The 13,242-nt window shown below is 52.7% G+C and overlaps 3 protein-coding genes across 3 annotated transcripts; 2 read left to right on the plus strand and 1 right to left on the minus strand.

Annotated features, from left to right (window-relative positions):
• Positions 1-1,513: 1,513 nt before the first annotated feature.
• On the plus strand, positions 1,514-2,996 carry NCLIV_058840 (conserved hypothetical protein; the record flags this gene model as incomplete). The annotated part of the gene is made up of 3 exons (XM_003885440.1): positions 1,514-1,913; positions 2,246-2,434; positions 2,857-2,996. The coding sequence occupies 3 exons, from the start codon at positions 1,514-1,516 to the stop codon at positions 2,994-2,996; spliced, it is 729 nt and encodes a 242-aa protein (XP_003885489.1).
• A 1,017-nt stretch (positions 2,997-4,013) lies between these two features.
• NCLIV_058850 (putative erythrocyte-binding protein) lies at positions 4,014-6,668 on the minus strand (the record flags this gene model as incomplete). The annotated part of the gene is made up of 4 exons (XM_003885441.1): positions 4,014-4,070; positions 4,421-4,540; positions 4,950-5,070; positions 5,791-6,668. The coding sequence occupies 4 exons, from the start codon at positions 6,666-6,668 to the stop codon at positions 4,014-4,016; spliced, it is 1,176 nt and encodes a 391-aa protein (XP_003885490.1).
• Positions 6,669-8,988: 2,320 nt separating this feature from the next.
• On the plus strand, positions 8,989-11,822 carry NCLIV_058860 (conserved hypothetical protein; the record flags this gene model as incomplete). Its single annotated transcript, XM_003885442.1, has 5 exons — positions 8,989-9,251; positions 9,870-9,956; positions 10,235-10,304; positions 11,391-11,496; positions 11,737-11,822. The coding sequence occupies 5 exons, from the start codon at positions 8,989-8,991 to the stop codon at positions 11,820-11,822; spliced, it is 612 nt and encodes a 203-aa protein (XP_003885491.1).
• Positions 11,823-13,242: the final 1,420 nt, after the last annotated feature.

Raw genomic sequence — 13,242 nt, forward strand, 5'->3', positions numbered from 1 at the left:
TACGGACGTGAAAACAACTCTGCTGAAGAAACTAATCGAGCGAATTCTGTTGTCGAAGACTGTAGAGGCAGGTGACGCGCATCGAACGGCCTGCCGGGCATGTGTCGGTTGTACTGAGAGCGTGCAAAGTCGATACTACGCGAAGGGTTTGAGGGCTGGTCACTGGAGGAGGTACCTATTTGGTGATCTGCTCGTGGGGGGAAAGGTGGACGTGTTACAGACGACAACTGTTCCTGAAACTAATCCTGGCTAAAGCGCTATCCGTGAGGCGGAACGCGCTCCGTCTGCAGTTTCCTTCGGCAATATTCCCCGCTGATTCTCCCAATTTCTTGGGTCAGCTACGTCGGCTTCGCGTGTGGTCGACGTGACCCGCATGCATTGCTCTTCCTGGAAAAGCGAAGAAAAAAAGATTTTTCAGTCGCGCTACGTAGTGGTGTACCATTGCCAAAGCGTTACAAGAGTTGCAAGGCCAACGGTAACCTGCACGCACAGGCCGCCTGCCACTGATGGACCGCAATCGTGGCCGAACATTTTCACTCTTGTGGCCCTCGCGTGGTTCCGCTAGCTAGTATTTCAGAGTGACGATAGAGCTCTCAGCTGTTCGTGCGAGAAAGCATTTGCGTTGCGGAACAAACGGTTCAGGCCTCGGGCTCGCCGTGTCGCTGTTCTCCGAGCAACCGTCCGGTGCAAGGCAGGACACGCCGTGGGGCAAGTCTAGCAGCCGGGACCTACCCGGTTTGGAGGATCTGTCCCGTGCAAGTCCACGGAGGCTCTGATACCCGGCCGGAGAATGGAAATCCGATGGAGCACTCAGCCCTGCCCAACGCTCGACACACAACGCGATAGTTCATTACCCGATTTTTTTCCTTTTTCGTCATTTCCCTTGTAAGCTGTGTCAAGCCGTTTTTAGAACCAATAAAGCCTATCTCTGCGTAGGCATTCTTCTTTTTTGCAGTAGAGGCTTCTATTTCACTGAACCATTGTGCCTTCGCTACCGGACGGGTGCGTAGTTTGAGTCGTAACCGGGGCTCAACCGTGGCAGTCCGCTGTTTTGCGGATACGCTGTCATTGTGGTCCTTTCGTTCATTTTCGTGATTTCCTTCCCTTGTAGTGACTTCCTCGGCACTCTGCCTTTAGTTAACGTTTAAAATTCAGCTTTGTTGTCGCGACTGCATTCCAATAGTCCAGGAAGAGATTTGTGCACGTGGCGGACCGAGCCAGCGACCTCGTGGAGGCTTGACGTGACGTGCAGCAGCAAGAGGCAAGAGAAGGTGCGTGCGCCGCCCACAGCCAAGGTCAACTTACGGTAGCATAATAGGACTCTTTTTGTGCTGTTGAGCGATTCCGAAACAACTCGAAAAGAAAGGACTTCGTGGGAGGCCGTAACTGTCGTCGTCCTGGTGTGTTTTCCAAACCACTGCTCAACTACATTTTTACCGCTTCACCACCATCTGTTGCGCTCCGAGGTAGTGCAGAGGCACAGTCTCCCCGTGCAACTATATTTGAAGGAAACATGGATCCTAAAGTGGAGAGTCAAACAAATGTGCCATCTGGCGCAGAGGCAGAGCAGCCCAAGGCAGGAGAGGCACAAGCAACTGTGGAGAACGGTAATACTTCAGCTCCGGATGCTCAGGTGAAGTCCCAAGCGTCCTCCGAAGATGTGGTAGCGCAGTCGTCAGAAGACTTCAGCGGAAAGCTTCAGGCCAACTCAGGCATTGTGAGCTTCGGAGACTCTGCTGCTGGAAGTGGTGCGTTCAACAGTATGGACGTGCAGAACTTTCTCCAGCGTTACGCAACGAGCAAGATGTTTGGAGTTCCGCCGCATTTCTTCCAAAGCAGAGAAAGCCTCCGAGTCTGGGGAGCTGACCACCTCACCGATCCCATGGTGCAGCCTTACGAGAAAGACGATCAGAGTAAGGTCATAGCACACCGTATTCTGGACAGAATCAGCGACGAGTACGATAGTCTTGCTGAACGATGGGAGTAGGATTTTTCGTCCTCCTTGCATCGACGGAGATATGACCCTCTGACGGACGCAGCAGTACCACCATTATCCACTGTCATGTACTTCACTGTATGTGACCTGTCTACATCAAGTCTTCCATATGGATGTTTCGATCGTATCTAGCAAGGATGTAGTATGTTTGCTTAACCGCAAGCTAGGGGGGGAGGGGGGATGTCGCTCGTCTGTTTGAATAGCAAGTGATGGTTATGTAGATGTCTCTTTGCTATGCTGTTTTTACAGACCTACCCAATCCCTTTCATGTTTCGCTACCTGGGTACTCTCCGTCTCTCTGCAAGTACGTTCTGACCAAGGGCGAGAAGCCTCCCCGCGATCCCCTCCTCGGACCTGAGATTACCATTTACCCGCCTACGTGGATTCCGCACTGGGAACCCGATCCCAATTTCAAGCCACAGGCTTACAATTTCAACTGTAAGTTGGCGTGCAACGCAGCCGATCGTGTGGAGGCTTGATTTTTCTGCGGAAAGAGCGTGCATGCGATACAGCACTTTCCTAATTTTTATTGTGAACGCCACATGCCGAGGTGCGCTCCTCCGTATGTAAAAGTCCCGGGTCAGCTTGAGGTAGTCGATATCAGTGAGACACACATACAAAGCTTAGGGACTCTCCTGTTTTCTGTTTTCCACAGTCTTTCATTCAAATACTTTCATACAAATACTGAAAACCCCTCGGTAAACTCATAGAAAAACCAAAGTATTTTTGCCTGTAACCAGCGTCTCTACTAGCTGCTGGTTTTGTTTCACCATCGTACTAGATGACGGTATATCCACGCAGAACTATGGTTTAATATCTGGCGTTCCCCTGTTTTCGATTATGTGTGTGAAATTGCTCAGGGGAGGAGAACGGCACATTTCAGATGGAACGGTTGCCGTACGCGAAAGCGGTCTTCGATCCAGCAGACGGCTCAGCACACGGCATGTACAAGCAAGCCTACCCTTACACAGCGTATCCATACGGTGTTCCGCGCGTCTAGATAGCATAAACATTGTTTTCCTCTTGGGATAAAAGCACAGGCAAAACAAGGGATCGTTCCTCTTAGTCAACGACTGCTGAACAGCAGTCAGTCAGTTCAGGGCGTGGCCCTGACGGGTTCATCAGCCCATTTTTTTGGTCGAGTCACTGTTTGTTCCGGGGATCTGGCTGTGGCACCGAAGGCAATCTTGCCTTGCTGCCTATAAAAATTCCTCATTCTGTTTGTACGCTTACTAAGCTTCCTGGCCTCGTCGTTTGGCTGTGGTCCATCCTCTACAAACTTATCTCCATCCTCAACAAGGCCATAAAAAACCTGTTTTATTCTTCGCCGAACCGGTGCTTCAGAAGGAACTCTCTGCAGTGATTCGTATAGGACATTCCAGTTGCAGAGAGTTGGCAGCTTGTCAGTGTCAATACTGAAAGAGAAACATTTTTGTGTGTACTGGCGTGATCTCTGGCCTACAACAGGCATTTCCTATCAGTTCGGGCGGAACGACTCTGGCAGCTCACATACCAACCCAAGCAGCTGGTACAATACACACTAGCGGTACAATAACAGGTTAAGTAACCCCGCTTCCGCCGAAAACCGATTTTCACAGTGCTTGTAGATAGCCAGTACAAAGGTCTTCCACTCAGAGGACTACCATTAATTCTAACCTCCACTGAACGGACCCGATGACGAAGCGTTGAAATCACCGTCAAATGCTGATCCTTACGAGCAGGCAGGTGCATATCGCTTTGGTAGATAAGACACTCTTAATCAGAGAGCCGTACTCATAAAACGATCTTCAACAAACTCGAACTGGTTTCCCTAATTCGTGTTCGGACCCCGGACCTAGTGGCATCGCCATATCGAGAGCAGTGCCGCCCCCCGCAGCAAGTTCAGCAAAGAAAGAACAGAGCGCTACCCGGGAAGCAAAGTCTGAGATGTGGCGACAGCAGCCAAGCCGTGGGGGAACGCCACAACTAAGAGCAGACGATGCCCCACGCGTATTCTTGCGAATGTCGTAAAAACGATTCAAGACTTTCGTTTCTCCCGTTCCCGGAGACGCTCTTCTTTCTGCTGTTTCTTGGCCTACAGAACGCACGCAACAAGCCAGTAGAGGCGTGCGTCGTTTGTCGATAATCACGCCATAGACATCTGCCTGGACCGCGCTGCCACGAATCCCAACCAACTGCAGGAACGGAACGGAAGCTAGCTCCGACTGCGATGAGGGTGACAACGCCGTGCACTTTGGTACGCCAACTAGAATGTGGTAGATACCGGCCTATATATATATATATATATATATATATATATATATATATATATATATATTCGCATCCGTCGGTCCAGGTCCATCGAACGACTACGCATTCGTTCATCTTCTACTTAGAACCGAAAATGGGGGCGCGTCAGTTTACTTATGTACGATCGAGGCTTACTTCCAGAGCCATCCTCTTTTTTTCTTTTGCCTCCATCAGTCGAGATTGCCACTTGTCCGCTGCCTTTTCTTTCTTTTTCTCGAGGAACTTCTGCTTCTTCTTCAGTCGCTGCATGTCGTCCTGCAAACGTTTTAGGGCGGCACAGGCAAGCCTCGAAAAATGTGGCGAACGACCCTTACACCTGTTGTGGCATTCACCCACCTGTGTGGGGCAGTGGATAGTACCATATATCCACAACGAAATCCGGAAGCGTCTTCAGGAATAAAAGAGCATTTCGCTTACAAAGCATGTGAGAAACGCGAAGAACAGCATTCCTCAGATCAAATCCCACTTGAAGACAAAACGGGATCTAATAACAGTCTGGACAGCAAATGGGTGAAGGTCACGACAGAAAAACTCGACTCCGCTTTGCACGATGCTCACGGGTCACGAATGACACACACTATCGGTGGAGTTTACTGGGATACGCCTCCGACAAAAACATCCGAAATACCCTTTCCAACCTGTCTCTTGCAGGTGTTTTCCTTACCATAACTTTCTCCCCGTCAAGCTTCTTCATCACCTTCGCCATAGACTGTTGCAGCTCCACCCGCTGGCGCTCCTCCGACGACTGACACTTCTGCAAAATTTCCCGATTGCTTTCAATCTCTCTGCACATTTAGCACGCCACAACCGAGCGCAGGGACTTGAATGCGTGTATGCGTTAACAGGAGAGCAGCAGAAAAAATTGTAGCTAGATCTGAAAGCAGATATTTCGATGTAGATGCATACACACGGGTACGCAGTCCGTATAAGGGCGGGGCGCGCCTATGCATGTGCGTATGTGAGTGTGTACTGGATGTACACGTACAGGCACATACAGGTATATGCGTGCGAGGCAGCTCGGAACGCCGGCATCCCCCGATCATGCGTGAGTACAAGTTTGCATGCGTCACCATAGTTCGACACATAGGTAGATGGGCAGATGGACGCGTGTGTGAGTATAAACGCAGAGAACTGGATAACACTCTCAGGCCGACTCGGATGGCAGTACAGCAGTCAACGCACCCGGGCACACGTTGGAGAAGTAGCTCTAGAAAGATGTGGGTACGAATCCTCAACTGGACCTGCCAGGAACTGTACACTGACAGAATAGTGCTCAGCAGGCAAGAGACCCTTTTGCACTCAAGGTCCGGTCAACGGCAAGTCACTGCACACCAGTCGAGCATAGAGATGTCGTTTCGATCGGAAATGCATCGCCAGAAAGTGTCCATCGCCTGCAGCCTTTTTGGCCAGGACTTCAAACGCCGCGCCCCGCTGCCCTGTCGTGTCACCCATGTGCGAGGACATGAAGTGCCAGTATCCGCGCACACACTCTACCTTTGCCTTACCTCATCGCCTGTTGCAACTTGCGCTTCTTAGTCCCGGCGCGGTTGGCCTGGCGGACCTCAAATCGCTCCCGTGGGCACGTCACTGCTCCGTACTCGAAGTTTCCACTGTCTCCTTGCGGAGGCCGTTTCTTTGGCGAAGCGTCTCCGTGCACGCCTCGTCCTTCTTCCCGGGTCTGGCCTTCCGAAGCGCGGCTTTTCTGTCCCGGTCGCTCCTTGGACGGCTTCTTCCGCTTGCCTCTCTCGCGTTTGTCTTCCTTCTTCACCCGACGAAGCGCCTCGAGTTTCACCTGGAGACGCCGTTGCAACTCGGCACGGCTGTCAGCGATGCCGCTGGAGGCGTCCCCGCTTTCCGGTTTCGAAGTTCCGAGAGGGGTCTGCGGGAGTCCTCTCTGTTTCGGAGCCTGCTGCTGTTTCGAGCTCCGCCCCGCTCCTTGTCGCTTTCTGGCCCGGTCTTCTTCGCCAGCCACTTGCTCTTGCAGTCGCAAGGGAGTGGCGACAAGGACCCGCGGATGGTACCGTTTCTGTCTGAGCTTCCACTTCTGCTGTCCACGCGACTGTGCAGGCGCGCCGCCCGGCCCCGTGTCCCCGACTTGGTCCTCTGTCTCCTGGTCCCCTTCGTCCACGTTGGAAACAGCGCTGAAAGGGACCAGAGAAAGGAGCTGATCAAACGCGCCACTGAAATGGACTGCGAGCTCTCGGATGCGGTGGCGGCGGGAAGCCTGGTGCTCCGACGGGCCCTCCGCTGGAGCAGCGGGTTGGCCACGTGGTGCGCCTGACCGTGGCGAGGACACGCCGTTTGTCCCTTCCTTCTGAAGCTCCTCGCCCTCTTCACGCTTCACCCGGACGGGCGCAACCGAGTTCGGGGTCCTGGCGGCCATGGCTACGAGGCAAGCTGGCGTGTTTTGACCACCGGCCTCGAAAGTAAAACTACCACAGTGCGCTTGCGAGACAGGCAAAGACCAGTAGAAGAACAGAGATATGTTTATCGGCGCATTCAAAAGAAATTGACAGGAAGCATCGGGAACACAGGGTTAACGATAGATGCGCTAGCTTGGTGGAAACATGTAAAAAACACGCAGAGGGGTGAACTCGAGCATGTGTTTACCGGTGGTGCTATAAAGAGGCGCAGTGCAGGTCACAGATCGAAACACCTGGATGCGGGGCAGGGACGTGAAATGTCACGAGAGCTGAACGGTCGCACATTCACTGGAGCGCCGGGGAGCCGCAGTCCTTTACTTAACAAGCAATCCAAATCGGCCACACGCCTCTTGAACGCGTACAGCCGGAGGGAACAAGCTCCGAAGTGTCAAAGTATCCTTGATGGAAGTCGAACGAGGAGAGCTTGCGCTTCCACCGAGGTGATTTCTGAGCATACAAAATTTCCGGTAATTTACTGTGCCACGTCAGACTCGTCAACAAAATACCGGGTCGACGAGAATCGAACTAGGGTTAACCGGAGAGCAGTACCACGCGATCATAGCGTAGGAATTCGAAGCGGTGCCCAGCCGCTCAGTTCCCTTCGCGTAACCGTGGAAAGTGGGCGGCAATCTCCTGTGGAAGGAAAAAGAAACCGTTCTCTCAGCGTTCAGGCGGATACTGAAAAGAGACTTGCGCAAACAGGAAGGCAGGCGCAGTCTCTGCGTGACGTACAGAAGCAACCGTCAGATACCGGCATGCCACTTAAGACGAGTAAGGCCTCCTGAAACAGCTCAGCTCTTGAGGAAAATGAGAAACAGGTGTGTGGGTGTTTCTCCATTTCATTTGAAGCAACGCGAAACAAGATGGAAACTGCTAGTTTGTCTTCGAGCGGCCCCACATAATTTTCTTGAGCGCCACAGCTCCCTCGCATGCATGCATGCGACACCGAGAGTTCGGCGGACCACGCATACAGCACCGTTGCCGCGCTACCGGGCTTTGCTCGTCAAAGAGCACAGATACTTAATTTCGTCCGGTTTCGGAAAGTGCTCGTCATGTCGTATAGAAGGTTTTGTCTGGGTGCGTCACGGGAGTGGCTGTTTCTTTTGGAACACGACCTTGCGTCCTCGTCTGTCCGTGTAGACGAGGGTACGGCGAGTACGGCGAGCTCGCCAGGGTGACCTTGTATTTTCGGCGACACCCGGCGCTCCGCGCGAACTTCTGTTCAACTCTCTCCTGGGTCTCCATCCCTACACGCCAGAGCACACACTGCGCTGCGGTGCGCACGAAAGTTAACTGCTTGTTCAGGTGTACGTCCAGACGAGCGTGTGTGTGGAGTCAGCTGAGATCTCCTGCTCTGGAACCGCCCACCCATTCGTCATACTAATACTGAAATGTTTGCCGGCCACGGATTCGTTCGACAGATCGCAAACACCGGCCGATTTCTGGTCAGTGCTGCAACGCCGCGCTCACAGCCGTGCATCAAATAGTAACGAAGGAGCCTTTCGGGGCCGCACCCGACGCTGGAGGTCGCGGCAGGTCTGTCTTGTCTTGCAATCTGGCTCTGAGTTTTCGCGGACGAGCACCTGTCTCCTGAGGAGACGGAAACCAACCATCTGCAGTGTGCCTCGTTGATGAGGAAGTAGTGAAGACCGGGACTGAAATGATCCCCAAGTTTTTGGGACCGCGGCAGAATTCGCAGTCCTGCACAGAAATCCGGCGCCTGACCGAGAGTTTCTGCATCCGCGGAGAACCGAACCTGTTTGCTTGGGCTGGTGAGGTACCCCGGGAAAATCCGTTTCTGGAGCTCGCAAGTGTGCCCGACTGGTTTTTCCCCGGGCGCGGGTACATCAGGAAAACGGGCAACAAGCAGTTCTCTTCCGCCTTCGTGTTCACGAGAATTCGCTGTTCCGTCCCGTTTATCATTCGCCTGAACATAGCGGTGCCGTTTTCTGGAGCTAGGAGCGGAGAGAGATAAGCTTGCCTCCGTGTATGCTTTAATACGCACTCGCGGATGCTCTCTGGGCACATCTCGGTCTCCTGGTGGTCCGGAAGGTAGCCCGGAGGGAAAGCGTCCGCTGGCGACGAGGACTGGCTGTCTGCGATGTAATCGCCGCCTTCAAGCAAAGAGGGGTGTACGCGAGAGAGGGCAGAGCGCGTGGTGAGCTGTCCTGGGTATGTCAACACTCAACCGTGCTGTAGCCGGTACAGGCTCCGTTTTCGCTCCCTTCTACACCCGGAGATCCGCGGTCCCCTTCCTACTCGTGTTTTCTCTGGAAGACAATGGCGGCCTTCAGCGCAGCGCTTGCAGCAACGAGCCCGTCGTCTCCGTCGCTTGCACTTGCCGGTAACGCAGCCGAAAAAGACGGGTTTGGGTGTCTACACGAGCGCGCGTTCTCTCCGGCGCTTCCCGCCGCCCTTCCAACGAGCAAGGAGCTTCTCAGCCTTCTTCTCCAGCAGCAGGACTGGAAGAACGCCGCCGTGTTTCGCGGACGGGATGGGACAGTCCTTGCTGCGACACTTCCTCTGACGACAGAAGAAACGCGGTGAGCAAGAGTCTGCGCAAGACATTTCGTCCCTGCTGCATTTCAGGGGGTGGCCTTGAGGACGGCGGGTCAAAAAGCAACAACGCGGTAAAGCTTCCACGTTGCCGCCGATCTGCCCCGACTAAGTTATAGAGCCTCAAATTACACCCGGTGGTTGTGGTCTGCTGGGCCTGTCTCTGAAGGCGGTCTTTCGTAGTTGCTGTACCGCAACATAGCGGTGGGAAACAGTTTCTGACGTATCTGTCGCACACCCATGATCTCCAGAGCGTCGAGCTAAAGCTGCGAGCTCTCGCGAGTTCCCCACTTTTTCAGCTGTTGGCAACCGCATGCGCGGGGATAGTGAACTCGGATGCTGTTCCAACGTGCACCCGAAACTACGCACGGATTTATACCCGTATGCATTTATACCTGCATGTTTTCATATATATATATATATATATATGTATAGGTTTACACGCATGTGTACACACGGTTACATGCGTAGACTCACGGAGTGCCAGGGGCATATATATATATATATATATATATATATATGGACTTGAATAAGTGCACATTTTGAGCGTAAGTATGTGAGCTGATATACCAGCGAGCCCAGGATAATTTATGTTTTCTCTGCAGAGGCCTTGCGGCTGCCTTTGAGTCAGACCGCTACGCAGCAGTGGGGAAGGGACTTCAGCTCCGAGGGCAGCGATACGAAGTCTGCTGGTGAGTGCAGGTGGATATCGGCGGGCAGTGGCAAGCTTGCACGGAACGAGGAGTTTCTGCCTCTGCGCTTCGCAGCAGCGCATTCTCTCAACTGTTCAGGCAGTCTTTTCGTTTCAGTCATCCGGAGCAAGGTTTTACAGCACTAAAAAGACGCCGGACCCCAAGCGTGGAGACGACCTTTTTTGTGTGGTGTGAGGCAGTCTTAGAACCCCTCTTCAACCGTCTGCGACTGTACACGCTTCTGCGCACGTCTCGTGTGTTTTTCGTTCTGTACTCAGTTTCCATCTTCCGCTTATCTACGGTCGCCGAGGGAGTGGAGCAAACAGTGAGGGCATCGCTTTGGTCAAGGTAAGTGGGACGGGCATTGGCCATATCGTCAGCGGCTGCTGAGGTCGCTGGGAGGAGGGACTCCGAAATGCCTGGAAAAGGCCTCGGAATACAGCGTGTTTTTCGGCGTGTGCCAATGAAAACGCATGTATGTTCCCCAGTAATTGAACTGGAACGATTCATGCTCCACAAAGTTGCTCAGGAGTTCATGGCGCGTCACTTTGTTCAGGCGGAAGTTTTGACACACAGAGATATGAGTTGCAAGGGAGTTCAAATGAGCCATGGAAATGTTTCGCTCCTCATGTCGCCGAAGGAGAGGAGTCTCGCGTCCTTTATTCAATCTGATACGCGACGCATTTGGTGCGTCGGCATAACATCTCTTCTATTCACAGTCAAATTGGCGTTTTTCTCCACACGTATCTCTACACGTTCACGCTTGTCTCTCAAATATGGAAGTCTGCTACCACGGAGCTCATTTCTGCACGGCCTTCGCAGAGAGGGTGGTTTTTCCTCTTGGTATCGGCCACGTAATGCTGGGAGGGCCGCTCGGTTTGCGAGAGAATCCTGGCGCACGGTCAGCGGCTCTGCCAGAATTCTTTGTCTCCAGTAATAGGCACTTTGCCGCGCATCGCCTGTGCCTTCAATGGCGGTGGGCAGAACGAACACACAACTCAGGGCATCGCACGGCGTGCTGACTTGCATCTTGTGAGTTTCTCAGAGTCATCTGTCTCGCGTGCCCAGATGCAGAAGGTTATGCTCATTGACAAATGCATGAGTGCACGCGGGAGATTAGTGATACAAAGACTGTGGCGGAGCTGGCGCTTTCGGTGGGAACGGCACGACACGCCTATTTCCTGTTTGTGAAGGTTCCTGAAATCAGGCGCTCCTTCTAAGTTGTCTAGTCGCGTGGGGAGTGGGCAAATGTGCAGTACTTTGTGTGTAGCACAGAATGGGAGATTTATGTAGGATTTCTACCGGAAGCCTTCTTTTCTGAGCAGTTTTCGGTCCAGAGGGACAATGTACGCTGCTGGTATGGAGTCAGGGCTGGTCGACTGACATGGTTGCGGCCATGGGCTCCATTTATGTTGCCCTCCTGTGATGTCTCAGGGCGTAGGACCGGACTCAGAGCCGCTTATCGCATTGGCAACGTACAGTCTGCCAGTGGTCAGCGCCTGCGTGGTTCCCCAGCTGACCACTTTCTTCAGAACTTACCGTGAGTCTACAGCGGAGAGTGTGGGTTACTTGAGGTTTGCACGGCCGCTTGTTCACTCGCTTGATGGAATGTCGCAGTGCGTGTGCGCCAGGAAATCTGGAGAAGTATTCCGATGTCTGTGGACTCAGCGCTGCCACCACCGGATCAGCAGACGCGTAACGTCGCTGCGCAGCAGGGAATCTTGTGCGTATACAGACCCCCTACAGAACGTAGCGGGAGTGTTTCCTCTTTTATTTTCAGTGGGCTTCGTTCCGCGCGTCACCGTCCCTCCTCTTTACGAGAAATTCCGGAAAGAGCAGCATCGTCAAGAAGGCCAAGGTCTCTGAATTGTCCGGCTGGAAATCTGAAATTCCTCCCATTGCGGTTGAACGAAACGTCTCCGAGGCCTCTGGAGGCTAAAACTCGGAGCCACACTTTCGGTTCGAAGGAAATCAAAAAACAATTCCCCTGTCGCAGTGTTGAACAAACGATCTCTTTTCGAGTGTACAGCAATGTCAAAAGAGAAGGCCAGATTTGCGCGTTCTGTCTCTTTTTGTCGTTTATATGCGTAGACGTGCAAAGCGTGCATGTACTTGTACTTGTACATCCGTAAAGGAGCACACGTGTAGGTGTAAAAAATGGACGTATGCCCCGCTCGAAGTCACGAGCGCACAGGGAAACTGGCCCGGGAGGACGCTTCAGTCTTTAGGAGCGGTGCGGGGGACAACACGTCTACTCGCTTGTTCCTCGGAGCTCCTGAGACACATGATCGGTGGCTGTTTTCAACGGTGTGCAGCAAATATTCACAGCGGTTGCCAGTGTCGAAAGCCTCATATCCGAATGTACTGATCTGGCTGGGCCGTCTGCTGTCGGAGAGGGAGCGTTCTAGCAAGGAAGTGAGCACCTATCATTCTGGAGTCCCATGTTCTGTGTTGTGGCAACCTGGCGTTCTATGCTGTTGGTGCCGGACTGTAGGCCCAGCAGGTTGGAAGGGGCCGTCGTCTGTCGTTTAGGTGGTGAAGACACACGAGCATTTGCCTTTTCTGAAACCTTGCACTTTTCAAGAAAGGGGCGTACCGGTTCAACGATTTGTACGCCACGTCATCTGGCGTTTTGTCATCTTTCCGTTTTTTATGCATTTTGTCCTTCTCTGAATAAGACATGATTTTATGATTCTGTGAATGTAGAAGGCCACATGCGCTATCAACTTCTTTCATCGTTTTTTGGACGTCCAAGTGTACATCTCGAGGTTCTCGGTTTCTCACGCAGAATCAGAAATTGCGCCGTTGATTCGAAATTTGGCAAGAAGAGACATTTAAGATCTCCGCATCTATGATTTCATACAGGGTCCACGAAAAAGAAGAAATCCACCACCTGGCATTATCCCCCCCTCACGCGGTCCCTCTGGGGATGTAATTGCTTATCGGAGACCGTTCGTGCTGCTTCATAGGAAGGTTGAGCAATATCAAGTAACCCTGCTGCCGGTTATATCGGACGTGCACGACGAAAAATCACATCCTAAACTGACCGAAGGCATCTGGTTCTTCCAATCCCAGTCGTCAATACAGGAGGAACACGTGCCGACGACAATAGCAGAAAGTGTGGTCACGCCGACGGTTTTTCACCCACACATCGGGCTATTGATGGGCAGAGGGCATCCGAAGTAACATCGGCGAGCTTCCTCCGCGTGTTTTCAAAACAAGTTAGCTGTGGACGATCGTGCCCCATGCAGAGAAGCAAATGGACTCTCTTTTTCCGATACAGAAG

The sequence above is a fragment of the Neospora caninum genome, chromosome XI (assembly GCF_000208865.1).
Source record: "Neospora caninum Liverpool complete genome, chromosome XI".
Lineage (NCBI taxonomy): Eukaryota > Apicomplexa > Conoidasida > Eucoccidiorida > Sarcocystidae > Neospora > Neospora caninum.